The following is a 22,775-nucleotide window of genomic DNA, read 5'->3' as shown; positions in this document are numbered from 1 at the left end:
CTGGAAAAGTATTTCCTAGAGCAGTTAGTGTGAGAGCAGGCTGGCACAAGCCAGGCTTTAACTGAGGATTCAAGTGAAGGACATTTTATAGGCAAACAGTTTCAAGTGCTGTTTTATGATACAAATTACACTCGCTCATCTGAGGAATAAATTAAGTGTTGGTAGCATTTGTGGGCTCGAGCTAGAGGCTTACAGTAGTATTTTAGTGATGCACATTGTAATGTTATTATGGGGGGACAACTTACTTGAACACCCTGTGGGCCTCTTGTTTAGAAAGCAAAATACTCCAGAACACTGCGATAGAGACTGAAAACAGCATACTGGGTAGGGAAGGGGCACAAGAAACACTTGCTGACTGCAAGCTGCTTTCAGCACCACAAAAAATAATTCATCAGGAAATTCCAAGCCATAGCTCAGAGCCGGTGAGTGACTCGCTGTCCATCCCCCCTCCAGCTTCACACAGCCTTCACTTGCTGCACTTCCCAGGTGTGCCAGGCAACTTAAAGGTGTAATAGCAGCAAATTAAAACAGGCTGCCAGCTTTTGTGCACTTAATGGGCTATTGGGTCTTACTCGATTTCATATTTATGATCTTTATTCACTTTAGGGTGAAATTGAAGTCACCTATATGTTTGCATTTAAAACAGAGAAGGGCTGTGGAAGCAGTAACTGCACGCAAACTTCCCACGGGCAGAGCACAAGCTTCCACACACTTCCCAGCTTACAAACATCATGCTATGCCATAACAGTGCCATTTTCCAGCCTTGGGCTGTTTTGAAATACCCATATTCTCTAGAAAACATTCAGATTTTGTTTTTCCAAATGTGTACAAGCAGCAGCTGCTAGAACATGAACCGTATCTTAAACAGTGCTTTTAACCCAATAGCAAATGTGCAGGTTAAAGATTTACAAATGGAGAAACTGAGGCACTGAGAATTTAAGTAATTTGGATAAAAACCCGCAGCTGAACAGAAAGAGCATCCAGATAGGAACTTAAGTCTTCACTTCCACTGCTTTGCAGTAACAATTAGACTGGAAAGCCTTGGAAATTCATCTCATGTGACTTCTGCTATGCAGCAAAGCTGGTCTGAACACAGGGACTATCAGTAGCATATCCCCTGTGTGGTGTGGTCCCTGGACTGGAGGAGTACCTGCATTCTGCCTTTGCTTATGAATTTTGACTGCAGTAAATGAGTAGGAGGTGGGCAATGGTCTGAACACTGGCTTTGGAGTTAGATTTGTTGCCACGAGCATTTGTCTGTGTAAATACTTAGAATAAGCTCAAGGAAAGAGGTGGGGATTCATGAGGAATACAAACTGCCAGGTGGAGGGTAGCCTCCACCAAGCCATGGTGCTTGACAGCATATCTGGTCTCTTGGTACTAAACTAGTATTAGAACAGGGAGAGATTTTGTTACAGATAAAGCTAAAATACAAAGAAACTGATATAGTTTTCTCCGCACCTCTGCATGCATGTATTCTTACATGATGTTTCTGAGAAATCAGTTATTCTCAACACATAGCATCTGTTGCTGGGTACAGAGTCCAGGCACTGGGGAAACTTCTGAAGCAGCCATACAGATTAGCTCTCAGTTGTAAAACACTCAGTCCCACTTGAAGAAATCCTTTCTTTCCCCAGGAGGGCTCTGTTGCCTTGCTAGAAATCCCCTTATTCACAGGCAGCCCCTTGGCAGGCCAGGTGGGGTTTGCCTCTCAGGGATACTCTGTGCTAGCTTCAGCCATGGACTTCTCTTCTCCCCACCCAAAAAAAGTGCCTAGATGGTTCCCACCAGGTACTTCCCCTGTGTCCCAGACACAGTGCCCCCAGCACCACCCTACCTCAGCTGGTCACCCCACAGGACATATCAGGAATCCTGAGATTGCAGTGGGTGGAGCAAGCCAGGTTTGGGAGCAGGACTTAGGATGAGCTTGGCCCCTTGCGCACCCTGGAAGGCAAAGCTCAGCACTGGCACAGCAGGGAGGCACAGGATCCTTCCTGACAACCTTCTCCAAACGACCCAGATTGCGTCAACAGTCTCGGGAGGGAGCCCGCAGACGGTGCTCTTCAGATGGGAGCATAGGATTTGCAACATGGGGCCCAAGAGAGACAAGGAGCACAGCAATGGGAAAGGAAAGCAGAAAGCCTCAGCACCCTTGCCACATTCAAAGCTGGTAAATGTCTCTTATTTCCCTTTCTACTCCTTTCTTTTAAGCAAGCCAGAGAAATCACCCCCTCTCTGTGCCGCTTTGCATGCCAAGTGGCAAGGTGTCGGGGGGACCCCAATGCTGAGGACTAAAACTTGCCTTCCAGGCTACTATTCAAAAGCCTGGAGGCAACCTAGCAGACTAGAGTATTGCATGTGTCCAGAATGACCCAACATTTCTCTCCTTTAAATTTAAAGGTCATTTGGTAGGCAAGTGTACCAATAACAAGATGCTGCATGCTGTCCTGTCAGAGGGGCAGGGGTAGCAAAGGAGTCTCCAGGTTTTTGCATGCTTGTTCAGAGGCTACAAACACAAACACTGACACTTGTAATACCCCTCCAGGTAAAGGACAGGCAGAGGCAGCAAAACTCAGTCAATGAAGGGGTCTGTGTGAACCCCCCTGAAATGATGCAGGGGGGACATGCCAGAAGTCCCCACTCCCACGAGAGTCTCCCTTTGGGACACTGCAGCTCTGCAGTGCCTCTTGGGCTGAGCAATGCCTTTCGGCTCACAATCTTCTTTAAATGCAACAAGCATCCTCTCCCACACAGGTACAAGCCACGAGCACCATTATTCTAGGCATATAAACCACTTACAGCAGCATTGTCTCTCTTAACAAAAAAGAGGCATCACAGCAATAGCTACACCATGGACCATTAATTTACTACCAGGTGGCTTGACCCTAGACTTTAACATGCAGTTAACTAGAGGTCTACAGGAAAGATATCACAGCACAAATCTAGAAATGCACTTTCACAGAAGTAGTTTTAATGCCAGTTGAACTCAGCAGCAAAACTCTCTCCAGCTCCCATGTGGCCATGGACTCACTTCTATGTGCCCACATACAGGTAAACACTGCTGGGTGGAGTATTCGGTTGTTTCTAAAAGTATGAGTGTGCTGGTTTTGGCTGGGGTAGAGTTAATTTTCTTTATAGTAGCTAGTATGGGGCTATGTTTTGGATTTGTGCTAAAAGAGCATTGATAACACGCTCACGGATGTTCTCGTTGTTGCTGAGCAGTGCTTACACAGAGTGAAGGCGTTTTCTGCTGCTCACACCGCCCCACCAGCAAGTAGGCTGGGGGTACACAAGGTTTTGGGAGGGCACACAGCTGGGACAGCTGATCCCAACTGACCAAAGGGATATTCCATACCATAGGATGTCATGCTCAGCATATAAAACTAGGGGAAGGAAGGGGGGATGTTCAAAGTGATGGCATTGTCTTCCCACATAACCATTACACATGATGGAGCCCTGCTTTCCTGGAGATGGCTGAACACCTGCCTGCTGATGGAAGTAGTGAACCAGTTCCTTGTTTAGCTTTACCTATTAAACTGTCTTATCTCAAGCCACAAGTTTTCCCACTTCTACTCTTCCAATTCTCTCCCCCATCTCACCAAGGGGTGAGCGAGCAGCTGTGTGGTGCTTAGTTGCCAGCTGGGGTTAAAGCACAACAATAAGGCAGTGCAATTTCAATAGGTATTTCACCAGAAATGAAGCAAGATGGAAAGCATGGAGTTAGTCAGGTAGTGACTTAATTGTCATTTAGGTAAAGGTTTTACTTCAGTACAGAACTGACGATCTGCACTCCTGATGCAGCCCCACAGACACTTGTAACCCTTGTGTTTCAGGCACACAGCGACATTCTTTGCTGGGCTGCATCCAAATCAAGTTGATCTCACTTAGCACCATGCTCACCCTTCAGCACAGGAACATACCTGCCACTTAGTGCTCAGAAATATCATTTCCCAGCTGCAGTGCCAGGGGTGTGCAGGAGGGATAACAGGCCAAATTTCTACACAGCATCAGCCAAATTAACTCCCAATTTGCTCAGCAGAGCCATGCCCATTTCTAAAACAGGTCAGCTGCACCCCTTGGTTGGTAAGCTGGTCTTGCTAACTGGTATGTGTCCAGCAGCAGTTTTATGCTCCTGCTATTATCAGTGGAGATTTTAAATTGCCTTTAATTAGAGCTTCAAAAGATCCCACTGTTTCTCAGCAATTAGCTTCTGTGCTGGGTTTATTCAAATTGACCTGTAGCCCTCCACACTAGACATGTGGCAAGCTTGGAAAACTGTCCATTTTTTACTCTGCTTCTAATTCTCAACTCTACTGCTGATGTGCAAAGGCCAGTGGGGAGACAAAATGTCTTGTACAAAGGAAGAACAAATGAAAATCTCAGAAATAGCTTAAGCCCATCAATGTCCTACCCACATGCTGACAGTTGGGTTTATTCTGCTTAAAAGCGAGGTCTGTCTCTGCTAATACACAGTTAATTAGCTCAGAGTGAAGCTGCATGTTTCTGACAAGCACTGGAAGTTTTCGAGGTGGGGAAACATGATGGAAAGCATCCTGCTGCTGCTGGCAGACCTGCCGGGTCTCAGCACTGCCGGCTGCCTCCCAGCCATTAGCAGGCATTAGGAGGCAAAGGTTGTTTCAGGATGGGATGTGCTGTCAGCACAAGGTCTTGGTGGGGAAGAAAATGACCTTTCCTTCCCCCTCACCCTGTCTCAAGCCCTCTTCCCTCCCACTCCACACCCATCCATCCTTCAGTGTCCCCTAGCTCTGTCATCCTTGTTAGATTCCCCCTGTCCCACCCAGGTCTTATTCTCCTTCCCCAGCTGTCCTCAGGCCAAGATGCAACATCTGGCACTGCAAACTGCCTCATCCACCCCTTCCACATCCCTCTGCCCTCCATCTCATGGCCCCCAGGGCTCCGGCCCCTCTGCATTGCCCCCACTGCAGCTCCAGAGCTGTAGCAACGATGTGCTGATCTGAGGGATGGTGTGCTTTTAGCACCTCAAAACAAGCCTCCAGCCAAATTATTAAAGCTATTTATTACCACTTGTCTGACTGGTACAGAAGTTACACTACTTAAAATAATTGCATTTCTCACTAGTTACAGATAAAGCAGACCCTTTTTAATCATTAAGATATGGCCTGATGTGCATTACGATATATTAACAGCCCCATAAGTGAAATAACAGATACAGGACCAAAAGCTAAGTCATAATGCTCTCAGAACCCTGCAGATTATTCATTTTATATCTACATAGGAGTATGCACCAAAGCTTTCCATCACCATACAGTCTTAAAGCCACAGGACACCTCTGTTCCCAGTGATGGCTCTGCCTTGTCTACAGGAGGCAAAAGCAGGGAAGGAAGGTGCTTGGTTGCCTCCAAACACAGGTTGGTGGAAAAGCTGAAAACAGAATCCAGAAATTTTGATTCCTTGTTTTCCGTTTCACTCACTGGAAAAAACAGTCCCTCGTTGTGTCAATCCTTTACAGTGATTATGAAATTGATACTTCTGTCAAAATGTTTTTTTCTTCAAGTACACATCCACTGCTGATCTCATGGGCTCAAATTGTACTCTTGGTATTTTTGGAATTGATTGCAACCTCCTGATCCATAAAAATAAGCAACACCACCAGCAGAACAAGAGCACAGGTGCTGCTAAAATGGCAATCACTTCTCAGGATCTGAGCCTGCAGTTACACAGCCCAAGACAGAAACTCATTGCCTCCTTCAGGCAGCACAGGTGCTGATTTCCCTCCATTTGGGGATTAAATAGATGACCACATAGCAGCTGACTGACCTGTCTGTATCCCTACCAAGTGCTGTAAGTGCTCAAGCAGCAGCACAGCTTCACCTTAATTGCATAAGCACACAGCTTGTTCAAACTCCACTCAGGCCCACACTCCAGGATTTAAAGTAGTCTTTAGTGCAGTCACTGCCTCAAGTGCATTAGTCTCCTTCGCATACACATAAGGTGCTTAAAAGCCTCAGCTCCCATCCTTACTCCTGTAGTCCACATCATGACTGTTTTGCTTTATGCTATTGAATCGAAAAGACCAGCAAGTGACTAATGTCAGAGGGGTCAGAGAAAGCAAGGCAAAAAGTTTGAGCAGAAAAGCTCTACCAGAATCCACCACAAAAGATTAGGTGAGTTTAATCCATCTCCTTTTTATCCTTACAACCACACTCTGAATCCAGAAGCAGAAAATTCCATCAGGGCAGCAGAAAGCCGCAGCTGTTTCAGAGGACTGCTCCTAGCCAAGTGCCCAGCATCCGCAGGAGGGACCACCTCATCACACAAGCAAACAGCCATTCCAGACTGGCCATTTTTGTAGGCACCTGAGACAAGTACCCAGCCACAGTCATAAGTCAATCAAACCATCTGCAGCTTCCACAGGCAAACTCATCATGTGAGGCAAAATCCACCACTTATTTTCACCATGGTTGATGGCCATGAACCTGGAGGCCAAAATTTCAGTTCATGCCAAGGAATACAATGGTCAATAACAGATTCAGCCCACAAATAGCTAGAGAAGTCCTGACCTGTGCAATGGACTGAGGATAGAAAGAAGACTCATTTATTTTTCAATTGCTTGTAGTATCTCCAAAACCAGCAAAATTGGCTCCCTCAGAGTTACATTTAATAAGTTATTGCTATACTCTAGCCCAGAACTCCTCCAGTAATACATCATTAGATCTGCTGTCTGGTACTACAGACAGCTGCTCCCATCCAATAACACTCATCAGCACACATACACTTGTTCATCTAAAGGAGGTAGCTTCAGAGTTTGAGCATTAAGCTGAGGCCAACTAGACACTCAAGTTAAGCAGTTAACATCCTTAAAGCCCCTCCAGACATACAGCACTTGCTGTAAGGACAGGTTGTTTATTTGGGAGAGGTAGGCAGGGGGAAAAGGGAAAGCAGGTCCCTTACCCCTGATTTTAAGCATTAAAGACTGGAGCTCCCTGTTGTAGGGACATGGCCAAACTATTCAAGAAACTGGCTGAAATCCAGCCCTCAAAAGTGTTGTCAATGGCATGTTATTAGGTGTCCCGAGGAAGATAATGTTACAGAAATATGGACTACCATTCATTATTGCTGTCAGTTTTATAGGACAAGTGTCAGCATAACACAGCCAGAGCCTCGTGCTTCTGATGCCAGCAGCCCTGGCAAAGCAGGTCAGGCAGCCTCGCGCTGGGCTCCAGCTCCAGGACAGGATCACCATCAAGGGCTACCAGGGACAAGCCCCCCAATAGCTCATATCTCTACCATTTTACACCTTCTCCAAATCTGCCTTTTCTCCCTCCACCTTTAACTGAAACCTGTGGCTATGCCATGCTCACCCAATGCCTCAATGATCACATCTGCATCCCCTCCCACCACCAAGCAGGTTACCACCAGCACTTGTCCCCTATGCAACATTGCAGCTCTATTTCCCATATCTTATTTCCCCTATCTCAGATGACTCAGTGCCCACATTCCTCTTCCCCTGGCTGCATCCTCCTGTTCCCCCCACTCTGCACCCCCAGCGTTACCTCTTGGTGGCCACAGGACCACTTGAGCTCTGTCTCACGCTACTAACCCACTCTCCCATCTGGCACAGGCTCTCTCCTTACAGACAGCACCAATCAGCTCCCTCAGGCAAGGTCTTACTACTAAGAGTGGAATTTTCCAAATATTGACTCATTTTAGCCTAAATAACATCATTCTGTTATTAATGCCTATAAAGCAGCTCTGTTTCACCTTCTACAGTACTTCAAAAAGGACTTGGCTGCATTAAAGATAACTCACATGTAATAGCAGCAGAACCAGGCTGTATTCAGTACATCCCACCAGCTAAACTAAAACTCTGAGACCCCCATCTGCTCTTGTCAAGCAGTGATAGGCATAAAACAATACACTCATTTCTGCACAGTTCTTCCATGACCACATGCCTACACAAGGAGGAAATCCATATCTTCAGCCTTACTGAAGTTTAGTTTAGATTACAGTAAAACACAAAAAAAAAGTGGTGTTTTGATGCAGTGCAATATACATACTTTATCTCAGAAGGATAGAATACAAACAGTAAAAATACTTCAAGAAACAATGCACAAATAAAAAGGAAATACTTCAGACTACTAGACACAGTACCTTAGATGTACAAATAGCGTCTTTCCCCTTGCTTGCAAGTATCTTTCCCCATTTCAAACAGCTCCCAATCCTCTGGTCCAACACCTCCAAAAAGCTGTTTTCTTCAAAACATCTCAGCAAGAAACTCCCCAGAACTATCCCCAACAAACAAGCTGTTGCTGTTGTTGGGTGAACTATTTATCTGCTCTTAATCTAGCCTTGACCATGAGCACCTGGAACCAGCAAGCACCCAGCAGATCTTGGGCTGATTGCCCTAAATTGCCATAGTTTCATTAATTTTAACAGCTCCTTAATGACAATTGGTATCAGCTGAGGACCTAGGAGCTGCTTGCTTTATTTGTTTATGAGCCCAGGTAGTGTTTGGAGATAACAGAGTAGGAGAAACAAATGTTATTTCTCCTACTAAGCCTGAAGTCAGAGCAGTAGCAAAAGTTAACTTGCTTGTAAGCAAAAGGTTTTGCTTCGTGGTACATTGATTGTACCTCTGAAATTCAGGTAAGAGGTTTAGCATCCACTTATTTAGCAACAACTTCAAGGGACAAGGAGCAGGAGGTAGAAGATGTTTTGGATGGTTTTGTGTGGCTCGTGTTACTAAGGAACCTGCCTCCGTGACGCCTGTGTGCTCACCACAGCTGGGTCGCTTGGGCTTTGCTTCTCAGAGTAAGGGGTGGGTCGTGGCACAAACTTGCTAAGGAATGCCTTTATCGCATACTTCCACTCGCATGTGAAAATTTACATTAGTAACAGTAGTTAATAGTAAAACCCACTAGCAATAGGAGATCTATATTAATACTCTTGCTAGTAGTAGCATGCTGTGTATTAGCAACTTCAGCTACCCTTTCAAATAGACACAGGAAAAAAAGAAAAATGCTATTTTTTTCCACACACTGTTACAGCTCCTGGCAATGCTAGGGTATAACATTAGGATATGTCATGCCAAAAACATCTTGATGATACCATACTCTGAATATCAGTGCTTTCTAGTTCCCCTCACATGATACAACCAAAGCCTGAGTTACTAAGCACCTAGTCATTTCTGAAACTCTCACCAGAAACAGATGTTCATGCAAGTTATGTGTTGTACTAGTGGTAAGAGTAGGCTTCACTTTGCAGACGTGGTGGTTGAAAAAGAAGAAAGGCATGATTATTAACCTTTACCAAACCAGTTAGGTGTGCTTACATACAGAAAGGTGCTGGTATATGAATGCGATACCCATATGATAGTTACGTATACTCTCCACCTGTAAATTATGTGGTCCATCTACACCCTTGTGCACCTCATCTCTGAGAAGCCGCCAAAGTAGCTCATTTCATTTCTTTATGTTTGTTTCAGGTTTTTTACGTTTTGATTTAGTTTCTGCAAATAGTGATGAGTTTGATATAGGACCAGGTGGTTTTAGGCTATCATAAATTGTGAATATTACAGAGAGGTCCATTACAAGGCTTTCATTAACACTGACAGACATTATATATTTGTACTTAAGGCTCAATCAGGATAATAATCCAAAAGCTTGGCTGAGCTTGCAGAGCCTCGTAGGTCTCCAGCGTGGCCTGGAGCTCTTCTGATTGATCACGGGAAGATATGGCGACCAGGAGTCTGAATCGGGCCAAATTCTAATCCTTCTTGAAATTCAGGTCAAACCTTTGGTCTGGGCAGTGGCAGCCGATATTTCTTACCCCAGTGTTTTTCTTTGGCAACCTCACAGATCCCTTACTTTGGGCAATACCTGCTCAGCGTTGCCCTGGAATAAATCGGGAATGGATCCCAGGGAGCTGGTAGCATTTCTGCTGAAGTGAATGGTACATCAAGATGTACTGAACTGAAGAAATGAGCATTCACTGACGTTTAACTCCGCGTGCCTTCCTGTAATGTATTTTCACTACACTTTCAGACTTTAAGATTTTCCATCTGGTGTTAATAGAAGAAAATATCTAAGGGTTAAGGGCTTAAGCAATGGGGGTCATTTCTCAAGTCTGCTACTACACAGCACCCAGAAAGCTGGAAATACCACATGCCTCTTTCCTCCCCGGTTCTCCTGCTGGGGGCTCATTTTGTTTTCCCATGCAGGAGGAGCTGGACCGCCTATTTCTCCATTTTGCTGTCAGACAGTTTTGTGAGTGTCAGAAAAAGAAAAGTCTGAGGCACTGCCAGCGGTCACCCAAGTGGAAGGAGCTGTCTGTCGGCACCTGCCAGAGCCCCCAGCCAGGGACCCCACACGGGGACATTTTCGGTGCTGTGACCTCTGGCTCCAGCCTCCTGTTGGGGCTTTCAGAAGGCCCTCATAAGGATGCCAGGCGTGTTTTGTTTTGTAATTGTAAATCACCATGAAAGCATGGGGAGGGCTGAGTTCCTGCTGCAGAGCTTGAAAGCAGTCGGGGTTTAGGCTGCCTGGTCCCATCTTGTTTGATTCCCCGTCTCGCTGCTTTGGTAAGCAATGCAGGCTGATCGTTGCGTGATGCCTTTCCTGAAGCAGATGGCTGCTTTCCTTTAAAGCTTTCTTATTACAGAAGTTTGCAAGTGCCAAGATAAGTACTTAACCCTTGAGGACTTGCATTCAGCACGGGTGCCCCATCAGACCATCTGCAGGAGCACCGCTGCTCATGCCAAAGCACCCACCCCGACGGGCCAGCTTGGCTGGCTCACCATATCTTTGAGTGATCTTAAGCAGTGGTTCTGTGGACCACATTTGCATGGGCCCTTTGATATATGTCTGACTGTTTCCTTCAGCAGGCTGCCTTGCAGCAAGTCCTCATCATTCATTTTGAAGGAGACGTGTCAGGGCCTGCATTACAGTCAGGATTTTAGCACCCTCGGAGCCCTGAGGCTGGTCGGTCTCTCAGTGTCCTCTTCCCACCTCTGATCACCTCCCTGCTCTGCAGCAGCCACCAAACAGGGAGGACACTGGGATATGATTTAATGGTGGATGTCAAAAAATGCAGCAGGTGACTTAAAGGCAAGGGTCCTCCGCAACCCTACAGAGGATCTGCCAAGGACGTGTTGAATTTATCAACAATTTCTTTTAATATTTACTATATTCCCTACTGTCTTTTGTGCAAATACTGTGTTACTTCAACCAACATGCACCATACCGATCTTACCTTTGATTATATAGGCTTTGCCAAGGGGATCACCTATATGCTATGTTAGGAGCTTCCATTGGCTCGTATAAGCTGCCATTTCTCCAAATACGAAAACATTAATAGACCTCTATGTAAATGTCTCTCAAATGTAGAAGAATAAGATTGAATATTGCTTCTCACTGGTCTAATGGGACGTTTGCTTGTTTTTACAGTAAAATCATTGCTGTTGCAATTTATCAGCCACGCAAAGATAACAACCTTCTTATGGCTTGGATAGCAAACTTCACTGTAAAACTTTGCTAGGTGAGTTGTAGTACCCCTTCCAGCCACAGCTGCTGCATTATGTGCTCTTAAGTTTGGGGTATTTGGCCTCAGGATTCCCAGTTATGTTCCAAATTTCCTTTTAGTCCAAAGCTTGGAAGCTGAGATGAGTTATTACCCAAACCTACCTCTACTCTTGAGGCTGCAATAGTCCAACGTTACCTCTAAGTGGGATGCGATTCTGTCTGGCAAACCTTGGGTCAGATGACTGATAAATTTATCTGTTGCTGCCAGCTGGGAAAAGGCAGGATGCCCGCGATAAGCATCCGCAGCATCCACCCCCATGTACCAGGATGTTGTTCTTTCTTTCTGGATCTAGATAAAAGTTCATCAGCCTTTTGGGAAGGAAAAGGATGTAAGGGTTCATAGCACAGCCAGGCCACGAGCTGCTAGGTGACCGTTCTGCCTGACATGATAGGAGTCTTGTGGGAACGCTGCTTTTGTGGGATTTTCGTTATTTTCTTGGACCAATCTGCAAGAGAAGGGCTAATCTTGTGCGATGTCAGCCACATATTCTCAGACAAGAACATGTAGAAATGGTTTATTTTAGATCCATCCAACCACCAGACCACACAGAGTACCTTTGGATGCAAGGATTCAAAGAAAATTCCTCAAAGTCCTTCCCAAAATTTAAACAAAGAGCCTCAAGTGAACGTCTAACTTTATATCCACTGATTATCTTTCTAATGATTTGTAAAGAAAAGATGACTGATTTCTGAACTAAGACTTAGTGAAGATTTAACAGCTTGGCATTTGAGCATCAGTGACTTTGTTTCACTGAATTTTCTCATTCACTCCCTTAACTGGAAGTTAGCTCCCATCACACAGCTCCGGGGCCAGTGCTGTATTGTGAAGGGCCAACAGGATACGGTGATGCTGGAAAAGGCAGCAAAATATTCACATGTTGTTTGACCACTGACTGCAGGTGTACGTGGCTCAGAGGGGAAACTTGTCGGTGCAAGCCCCTCTGCATATCGCATTATCGATACCGTAGCATCATGGGTTGCCTCCAGGGCAGCCAGACAACGGAACCCAAAAAACAACCCAAGATCGTTTGCAGGCTTTGTGCCTCTGTTCCCCATAACCCGATTGGGTCTAAAAAAGAATTTAATTTGTTTCCAGACTGCCTTAAAAAAACCCTTCACCTAGCTTTGACCTCAAATCCTTCTGCTCCAAACAGGGCTGAGAGAGGATTGTTCCTTAGGACTCCAGCACTTGTTAATTCTCTTAAAGAGATTACTCAAATCTCCTAAACAAATATCAGACTAGATTTCGGATTAAGCATGGGTGCTAGAATGACCTTGCTGATAAAATCAGCGTGATCTAACCTCACAAATTGGAGAGGGAAGCCTTGGATGTAATTTTGACTCGGTAGGTAATATCATGGTAAGTTATCGGACTGCTCTGTGTCTCTGTTCCCCTACCTCTAATATTCTTGCAATGTTCCTTGAGAACCAATAGAAAAAAATGCCAGATCTTCCAGATCTTTGTGGGAAAGACAATATACTGACAAAGTTATGGGGCTACGCACAACCTGCTGTTTTCTTTTACTAATGCTTATTGCTTTTTCCATTTCTCATATTTGAGCTGTCTGGTTCATTTTGGTGTCAGCACGAGGCTGGTTTGCGCAGCATCCCGACTCCTGTGTTAATCAAAGTGCCATTGTTTGGAAGTGAATTTAGCTTAGCACATTTGGCAGGGTGCTGCGGTGCAGGTGCTTGGGCACGTTGGCGTAGCCCAGGGTCCACCGTGGACCTATCTCCTCTGCTGCTGCCTTGGGGTCACTTCCCCACTGCGCAGCTAATAGCCAGAGTTATTGATGTCCTGCGTCTATCTGTGCAGTTTCCTTTGTGCCTTGCTTCGGTTTCAGAACTAATTAACCCTGCAAAGACAGATGTGGGTTTTGGCCGTGTAACACATTTTCTTAAGAACCGGGAGTGGCACAGTGAGGTTTGCGTTAAGTGTTTTTGTCATTGTATTGTGGCCAGGAATGAAGCCCAGAAATTTTATCTGTGATGAGCATTTCACAAAAGAGTGATCATTAAGTCAAAACTGTATCACTTTCAACCTACATCTCTTCTGTTGTTGTTCTGTTACTGTTCTTCTGTAACCCCAGCTGATTTCCTTGCAAAATCTCTAGCGTCTGTAATGAAAACAATTTCAAATCCAATAAGAATTCACAGACTATTTAAAAAAATAAAATTCCTTGGAGGGCAAAGCCCATCATGACTGAAGCACTTACATCTACTTTCAAATCTCTTTGCCTAAATTTCAGTTTAATTTACTCATTTGCTAATCCTAATTTTCCAGTACTATGCTTACAATATCTAACCGAATATCATTCATGTGGAAACACATTAAAATTCTGCAACAAGCTGGAACTTATGGCTTCAAAACTCCTGTCAGCTTTGCTTCTCAACCGTCAAAATATAATGGTGGTCTGCCTTCCTCTCCTCAGAAACGTATTAGTCACGTTCACTGTTTCCTTCCTGAGTGTTGTGCTCCATTTCTCTCTCACTGTTGTCCGTTATGGCAAAAGTATCCTACTTCCACTAAACCTCGAGTATACCTGATGCAGAAATATAACCTTTTCCGAAAGATTTCTTCATATAATATTATTTAGTTTTCCTTTTTTTAAAAAAAATAATTTAATACAATTTTATAAAGAATGTTGACACTGTGATGTGCTGCACATAGAAATAGCAAATAATTGTACTTGGACAAAATATTGGGAATAGTGTTATCTGTGCACAGCAATCAGACCTGAGAAACTGTGTAACACAGTCTTGACTTCTGACAAAAAGGAAGAGCAATCTGATTTTGCTCTGATAGCGAGGGCTGCTGTTTGAACAGGCAGATCCAAAGGCAACATTCCCATCACACAGCCCCTGATTATCCTGGCCCGGATAGAGCAGGGCCAGGTCTCACTTCTGCACAGGGAACGCCATGCAGGGGAGTACGGTGGATCTGACCCTCTCTCATCCCAGCTGGGCTCCCAGGGATAAAAGTGTCTGTAAGGACCCCAGGCTGAGGCTGAAAGTGCATCTCCAGATGAGGCAGCTGAAAGTCGCTTTGTGCTCGCTAGTGCTGGCTCCCTTCCCTCCACAGCTGTCTCCTTCACTCCCGTCAGGGGGTTATATTTCTGTGAGCTAATTTAAGGATAAAAGCTTTTTTAATCCGGTATCTTACAGACTCGAAGTATGGATATTTTTTATTTTGAATAAAATATGAATATTAAGCTCTTTAGGCAGGGACTTTGTCTTCCAACGTCTCTTCAAAGCACTTAGCATGCTGTTGGTATTACAGGTTTAAATACCACAAATAATATAATACCATTTGGATCTTGGAGATCTGTTTCGTTAGGAATGGACTCACAAAGTGTGTATGTATGTTGTGATAGAAAAGGTTCAGGTATGAGGAGGGCTTCCCCAGAAGTTAGTACTGATCCTTGCCCTGGAAGAGCTTGGGGTCAAGAACCTATTTTGATTTAGGTTTCCTTATAATTCATGAGGCTCTTCTTGTTTTGCTTACGCCAATAAAAAGGGACACCCTGCCCAAGGAACAAAAATTAAGTTTAGCGTACAGAACGCTCATTTGAGAAGTGGATGAGAGCTGTTTAATCCTGCAAGATAATGGTATGTAGCAGTTCAAGGCAGAAAGCGAGAATGAATTCCCTAACCAGCTGAAGGCAAACAGGTAAAAAGGACTTAAGAAAGAAAAATCCTTGTAGAAAAGAATATATTATTAAATGAAAAAGTAATTTAACAGAATAGTAATGTTCTCATACCACTGAGCAAATCTAATACCAACTCTGCAAATCTAATAAGATCTCTGCAAAAGCAGAGAAGTTCAATCTGAAGTGCACTCTTTTGAGGCTGAGGCCACTGTCCATTAAGTACAATAGAAATACTTCATCAGCTTCAATACAAGATGGATCAGGCCTCCACTGGATTTGGATTGTCAGTGGCTGTTATTGTCTCTACAGAATATTCCACTCAAACTCACCACAGCAATTAAAGTAACATCTGATTTCCACAACAATACAACAAATTCTCAATATGTGCTGCTCTTGAACGCGGAGCACAGCAGGCACCACTGTGTTTGTGCCAGAGCCATTTCCTGCATTAAACAAGAACCAAATTGGCCCAAAAAAATCACAAGCAGGTGAGAGGCAAACGTCAGACCTTCTTAAACGAGGTGTAATCAATAGGCAGACCCCACGCATGAATCCTAGGCTCCTCCTCTGAGGGATCCATGAATAGTCAACAAGAGACATGCTGCCCATCTTGCAATGATTGTGCCATTGTGTTGCCAGACATTGTATTTCTCATTTCGCTAATGGCCAGTTCATTGTACTTCAGCTACTTCTTTATTGCACATATCAGCTGGAAATTATCAGCTTCATTACCCATAGCTCCTAAAGGCTCCATGCCATAATCCATGTGGAATTCATCAGGCTTCAATGTACATGGAAAAGGCTGGCCGTGCAATGGTATTTCATACAACACAACTGCTGTGCACCCAGCTATATCGGTCTGTCACTTTTTGCAGGTTCCAGCAATGTTTCCCAGTTGAGCGTTCCATTAACTTTTTCACCCCTTATTTCTTAAAAAGCCCAGAAGTAATCTTAATCCCCCTTATCTTGCTACACTATTATCTTGCTGCATTCCTAGTGGCTTCACACAGAGATTTTGTGAAACTATGTTTTTTCACTTAGCCCAAAATTGGCTTGGGGGAAGACAGTGCAAAGCAGTCTTTCCTTGACCAAGCTAGAAATAGAAATGAAAGTCTTATTTTGTGCCTGATTTTAATTCAAGTCAGTTTAGAGCAGGGTTTGTTTTACTGCAGTTTAAGAGAAGGGAGCACCTCCCACTTGAGATGGGAGATTGGTTCCTATTAGATCCTCCCTTTGGATTAGTCCCTTGGAGGGGCCCAGGATGCTCCACACACCCTTGTCTGCAATTAACCCAACCCTGTCAACTCTGGCAAGAGTGTCATCGTGATGTCAGTAGTGTCTTTTCCACTGACAAACTGAGGGTGTCTGTAAAGGAAAAAGGAGGTGTGAGATTGTCAACTGCTTAAATACAACAGACGGGGAAGAAAAGGTACAGAATCCACTTACTTTAGCATGGGATTGAAGTAATTTTATGGATCATACATTTGTAATAGCTTGCTGTATTAATAAGTTCAGTACAGAAGATTTCAAGTTCGAAGCAAGCCTCTCAATCTATTGCTTCAGAAAGCGCAGTCCAAAAGCTATTGATCTATTTATACAGGTAAGCACCCAACAGAGTTATCAGAATCAATGCAAACACTCAGAAAAAGGTTCAATGTAAATAATAATAAATAAGTAAAGTCCCAGGAAATAGAAATGTACCATTGAAAACTAACTGAAATGCTGACCCAGAGAATAGCTGTTTATGTGCAATTCTGCAAAGGCAATTCTGAGAAAGGGAAAGAGAGTGCAAAAAGTAAGTGGATAATTTCAGAGGTGGCAGGCAAGAGAACAGACAAGAAACATCCAACTCAAAGGAGATGAGCAAGGGCTAGAAAGTGGTGGGAGCAACACTGGATTTTTTTCAATTTTTTTTTTTATATATGAATTTAAAATTAATTTGTATAAAATAAGGTCTGCACATTGTTATTGAAATCAACCCAGGGGAGAGTACAGGAGCAGCACGGGCATCCGCATACATGTGTTTTCCATGGCTGGGCAGTCTAATTTTGCTCCCATGTTCTTTTCTGAGGTCAAGAGAAGTTTTGAAATTAACCCTGTTTGTTGGGTTTGCTGAGCCATTTTTCATCTGCATTGCTTGCCTCTGAAGTTGCCATGGGATGGGATGGGATGGGATGGGATGGGATGGGATGGGATGGGATGGGATGGGATGGGATGGGATGAGTCTTGGCCAACCACCACCACCAGTCTTTCAAAGCACGTATCAGTCAGCTCATCAGTTCAGGATTTAGGCTGATGACCATAGGCAGGCTTTGGGTCATGCCTATCCTACACAATAGTGTGGACTGCCAATCTTGAAAATAGTGTTTAAATTCTTCGAGGCCTGATGAAGACCAGGAGCCCCAGCTGCTCAGGGCTGGGTACAGCAGAAAAGAAAAGCCAGCTCCAGCCCTGGCCAACTCACAACATGCTCTAGTTTCATATCAGGCATGGCCCAGCCAAAAATATAAAGGCAGGTTCAGACCAAGTGCTGCCTCATGCAGTTCAGTGCATTACATCTTACCCTACAAAGTAAATCCCAGTTCTGAACAGCCATACTTAGTTTGGCTTTAAATGAGGAATGGCAACAGCCCAGCGTTCTGGGGAGAAAAGGTCACAAGACATGTATAATTTCATCTCATCCACTTTACTGTACCTGAAAATATTAAGAGCTTGCAAAAATTACAATAATTATCAGCTGAAAAAAATTGGTTTAGCCTGGAAGACTGAGTCCTTCAGGACAAGTTCATCAAGTTTTGCCAGCAAGATTTAAACTTTTCCTAAAAGAAGGAAATAGGCTCAATTGCAGTCCCAATGCAGTAAAACAGACATATATCTTATGCATTGTTTCTGCGAACATCTGATGGGAATCAGATGTGTTTGTACTTCAGTTGGCTCATCCCAGAAATCAAGTGCCTCCTTTCCCCATAGGCAGCCTGAGCGCACCGGGAACGTGAGCAAACGGGAGTTTGGCACCATCCTGAACCCCAGAGCTCCTTGATACAGCCACACAGACACAGACAAAGCCAAGCACCTGCCGCAACTGCAGAGGCCACAGGACAGTTGCTTTGCTCGTACAAGTCAATGCAGCACTGCCGAAGTCAGCGGAGGTGCCCTGATGGGCACCAAACCCCGGCAGTAAGTGCTGAGAGAACAGATCCAGGTGGTGGTGAGGAAGAATGGAGAGCGGGAAGAGTCAGAAAACACCAGACAAACAGGAAAAGAGAAGATGATCAGGAAGTGACGTCAGGTTATTGAGCACAAGATTCAAAAGAAACAGGAAAAAAAGTACTTTCACAGAAAACATAAGTAAATTGTGGAGCTTCTTGGCAGAAGATCCAGTGAGGGTGACAATGGGAGATGACTTGGGACAGAGGTTAGACCAGCTCTGAAACCTGTCAACCACAAAATCCCAGGAGGGAGCGTGAGGTCTCACAGGCTGGTCGCAGCACCCATCAGCTTGGTGCAGGTCCATCCATACCTGCTGTTCCTCACATCCATCCCAAGCACCTGTCAGCAGGTGCCCGGCACCAAATGGGGTGGACCTGGGCTCTCACCTGACACCGCTGCTCCTTAGAGACCTTCCAGGAGGGAGAAGCAGAGGGCAGGTCATGGGCTGATGTAATTCAGCTCCACTGAAATCAAAATGGACATCAGGATGCAGCTAAAGGACTGCTGAACTCTGCTGGAGGGAGCGGAATGCCGCTGAGTTTCCTATGTGGTCCAAAGCACACTGAGGGGAAGAAAGAGAGAGATTAAAGGTTTAAAAAGCATTTTGATAAAAACACAAGATATTGTCAAAAAGTTAACCAGAAGCCAAGACTTGGCCAGATCTGCTCTTATTTAACCTTCAGCGCGAGATCAGGTCTCAGCCTTTCTATTCTTGGTAACAGCTGATGAACACAGTGTAACAAGGTATTAATAAATATCTGCCCAGCTCTTAGATTAATATAGGGAAGAATTAACGGAGGTCTTAGCATGTTCATATTTTCTAATTATGACAGATGACTTTATTTATAGAAATAATGAGGAGAATGGAAATTGTCACTGACGCCATGTCAATATACGTAATGAAATCCAATCATTTAATTGCATTACATTTGGCTAAGGAGTCATATCAATAAAAGGCCCTCCTTAGGGTGGTTCAGTGGTTGGTACATACTTCACGTTAGAAAGCTATTAAGATTAATATTTTTTTTTCAATGAATCATTGGGAAAATCAGTCATCTCTGACATAACTATTCCTATGCCTCTGACCCCAAGAGGGACGGGGCTGGGGGGCAAAGCTTTCCAGCAGGAGAGGTGAAAAGCCCCTTGCATAACTGTCTGGGTTTCATGCTCATTTCTGGACACCCCTTGCTTCCAGTCCCCGAAGCATCCAAAATAATAAAATAACTGAAGCCTGTGCCATATTTTGGTTGTCACCAGCCATGGCTACTCTGGCTTATGCATCATCTCTGCTTCATGCGGTGCCCTCCTCTTTACCATGATAAAGTATCACCAGTGCTTCTGTGGGAACAATATCATACTATACCACTGAGATAAATAAAGCGCAATTTTAAACCTTGTTATGTTTACGTCTCCTAAGAGAGGGGGGAAGGCCTATAAAACTCCTGCTAAAGGAGGCATGGCTGTTGAGATCATTTGCAGCTTGCTAGGTAAACCCTGAAGCCAGTTTTTATTGGGAGGTGCCGGTGTTAGAGAGCTGCTGGGGTTTAAGCAGGCTTTGGACTGACCATGGCTGTTTCTCAAGGTTTTAAAATACATTCCATAATGTTCAGTTCAGTCAGGCAGCTAGGGAAGTTTGGATCTTTTCTCCCAGAAGCAGGGAAAAATAAAACAAAGCTACAATTATGGTGACAGATGGTCTGTTACACACAGAGCATTGCTAGTAATTTTGCTCCTTGCACATTGAAGAAGATGATCTGGACTCATGCTGAAGAGCCAAAAAAAGTCCTCTGGTTCTCTCCTGTTCTTCCAAAAATGTGTTTCCTAATCCATTCTGATCTTCCAAAGCTATCAGTCTGAATTAATGAAAACAGAGCAAGGAAATGTTACTATTTCTATTAATTATAGAGGCAGGTTTGTGCAATAAAGAGAATTCATATCCCTACAGGGCTGCCTAAGTACCTATAATTCAGCTGCTCCACTCACAACTGCAGCGTCTTCTTCACATTGTTTTACAAATTAGCAAACCTGAAATCAGCAGCTGTGTACAGTGTGATGACATTTAGTTTAACTACGGGAGATCTGATCTGCTGAAATCCACGGGTGGTCTTCCAGTGCTACTTTTCACTGTGATTGTGTTAAAGTACTCCTAGATCAGCCCCATGTTTTCCATAGAAGTGAAAATACATATGCTTAGGAAATACTCTCAGTTACTTACTGCAATTGCTGGTACTCTTCCAAGTACTGCCAAGCTAATACTTGGGGCAATGGTCTTTCAGAGATGAGCAGAAAGGGGGGCCAGGGCACTCCTGGGGCCCATCTGACTTTCCAGGTCAGTCAACTGGTTTGTATTTACTGTGGGGTACATGGGGTAAGAACCCACACGTGGACATCTTTGCTCAGTGGCCAATGCTCAATACTTGCATACCTCACAGGAATTCATTTTGTGCATCAAAACCTTCAGAAATAGAACTGGGTGTGCTGTCTCCTAGTCAGTCCTTCCTCTCCCACCACCTTATTGCCAGTGTTGGTGTCCTGTGGTAGAACTGGCGGTAACAATGGGTTGGGTGAGCATCTTCCATCACCCTGGGGTTGCCTTCAAGTCAGACCAAGCTGGGACTAGAAAGTCCCAGAAGTTGCTGGCTGCCAACAGCACTGTTGCTCCAGCAGTGCTGAAGGAAGTGAGAGTTTGAATTGGTGGTAGGAGAAAAGCAAAATTCCTGGCAGCATAAAGGGAAGCTAGAAAGGTGAAGAGCAATGATCATTCTTGTTTCACTCCAGCTTTCCACCTTCCAGATTAAATGAACTTTGCTTTTCTCTGCACCTGAGTGAGAGGAAATGAATTGCCAATTCCCAGTTGGCAAATGCATTTGATAGCAGGACTCCTACTGCAAGCTTTGCACCAGCAAACTGGTCTGACTGGAGAGGGCTCTGACAACTGAAATACTCAGGTGGCAATATTCTCCAATAGCTGTAAGGTGCCAATAGCAGACCGCTTTTGATGGCAACATGTTCTGATAGCAAATGTCTCCACCAGGATAAAGAAAAAAAAGAAAAGGCACTTCTCACAGCTACAGTGCAAAAGGTTGCTTTTCCATGTACTTATATATCCACTACGCACAGTGCTGCTGGTGTTACATTTTAAGCATTCAACTCAGGCATTTGAGTGGAAAGGCAATAAAATGCTTGACTTTGATTGAATATTGGACTTGAATTTCCATTGTAGCAAAAGGTAAAAATAAATACAAACAGTATGAAATCAAAAAGCTACTATTGAACAAAATGTTCCACGTCATTTTTTAAATCTTTACAGCTACTGAAGATCCCTTTTTGTCTGGCATGAAGGTCACAATTCAGTTTTTGAGCATTCTTTCAGTAGGGATTATATTTAGATACTGAACCTCCTGCCAGTTTAAGGAGAGTATTTCTTAAATTACATCCAACATTAGTCCAGCTGTGAGGATTTCCCAAGGGACCACAGCAAGCTGAAGAAATGCCTTTGCTCTGGTGCTGACAGGTTCTGTGGCATTGCCCTACCCCTTCACTTACTTCTGCATTCGGCTCCTGACCTCACTGATGTAAATAAGAAGAGGATCAAGTACCTGGTCTCTTCTGAAGTACATATCAAAGAGCATTGGAACGATAGACTTCATTAAGCCTGTACATCAGCTTTAAAAGAAGAAAAAAAAGCTGAACTGAGGAATTCACAACAGCATTTCCAGTGTAAGGAAGAGGAGCAGGTGGGGGTGAAAATAAAATTTTACACCCTATGAAATAAAAATGCAGTCCATGTTACAGCAGCCTCTGGTAATATTTTCTGTAATTGAATTACGACTATCAAATTAATATGGGAGAAAAGCCCTCTGAACACATTAGGGGGAAGACTACCAGCTTTTATTTACCTACTAGACTGTATTACAGCAAGAGGCACACAAGTGTTACAACAGGGCCAGCTCAAGTCACCTGCCTGGTGTTAGCTGGTATGTTAACAAGTTTTCCCACAGGTATGTTTGCTTAAATTGATCTAAATAAATTAAAGAATTCAAATACCAGCTTTTAGTAACAAGGCAGGCTCTTGAGAATATCTACATATGATAAACATTTTTGGTTAAACTTACCTTAGTAGCCTTCTTGGTCACAAGCTATGCTGTAAAGCACCTTTATAATCAGATACACACCCGCTGTATCCCATGGGAGGTAGAAATAGCCTTGAAGATTCCAAGGTCAATGTGAAAACACAGCTTTTCTGCATTTTGATTTGAATGTAATTCACATGATTACTGGGGCTCAGGAATTCTTAGGAGAGACAGAGGCAGAAATAGCTTTCATAAAAGCATCAAAAAGGGTCAAAATTAAC

The 22,775-nt window shown here is 44.0% G+C and overlaps 1 protein-coding gene across 2 annotated transcripts in view; it reads left to right on the top strand.

The window, feature by feature from the left end:
- Positions 1 to 22,775, top strand: part of LOC104261692 (calcium-activated potassium channel subunit beta-2) — a 153,919-nt gene that overhangs the window by 101,146 nt on the left and 29,998 nt on the right. The window contains exon 2 of one of the 2 annotated variants that reach the window (XM_059822654.1): positions 2,021 to 2,170. The exons of the other annotated variant lie outside the window; for it this stretch is intronic. Within the exon in view, the coding sequence (XP_059678637.1) occupies positions 2,021 to 2,170 (150 nt within the window). The remainder of the gene's footprint in view (positions 1 to 2,020; positions 2,171 to 22,775) is intronic. 2 annotated transcript variants of the gene reach the window in all.

The sequence above is a fragment of the Gavia stellata genome, chromosome 11 (assembly GCF_030936135.1).
Source record: "Gavia stellata isolate bGavSte3 chromosome 11, bGavSte3.hap2, whole genome shotgun sequence".
Classification (NCBI taxonomy): Eukaryota; Metazoa; Chordata; class Aves; order Gaviiformes; family Gaviidae; genus Gavia; species Gavia stellata.
Note: the sequence above shows the minus strand (reverse complement) of the source record. Positions and strands in the feature narration are given on the sequence as shown.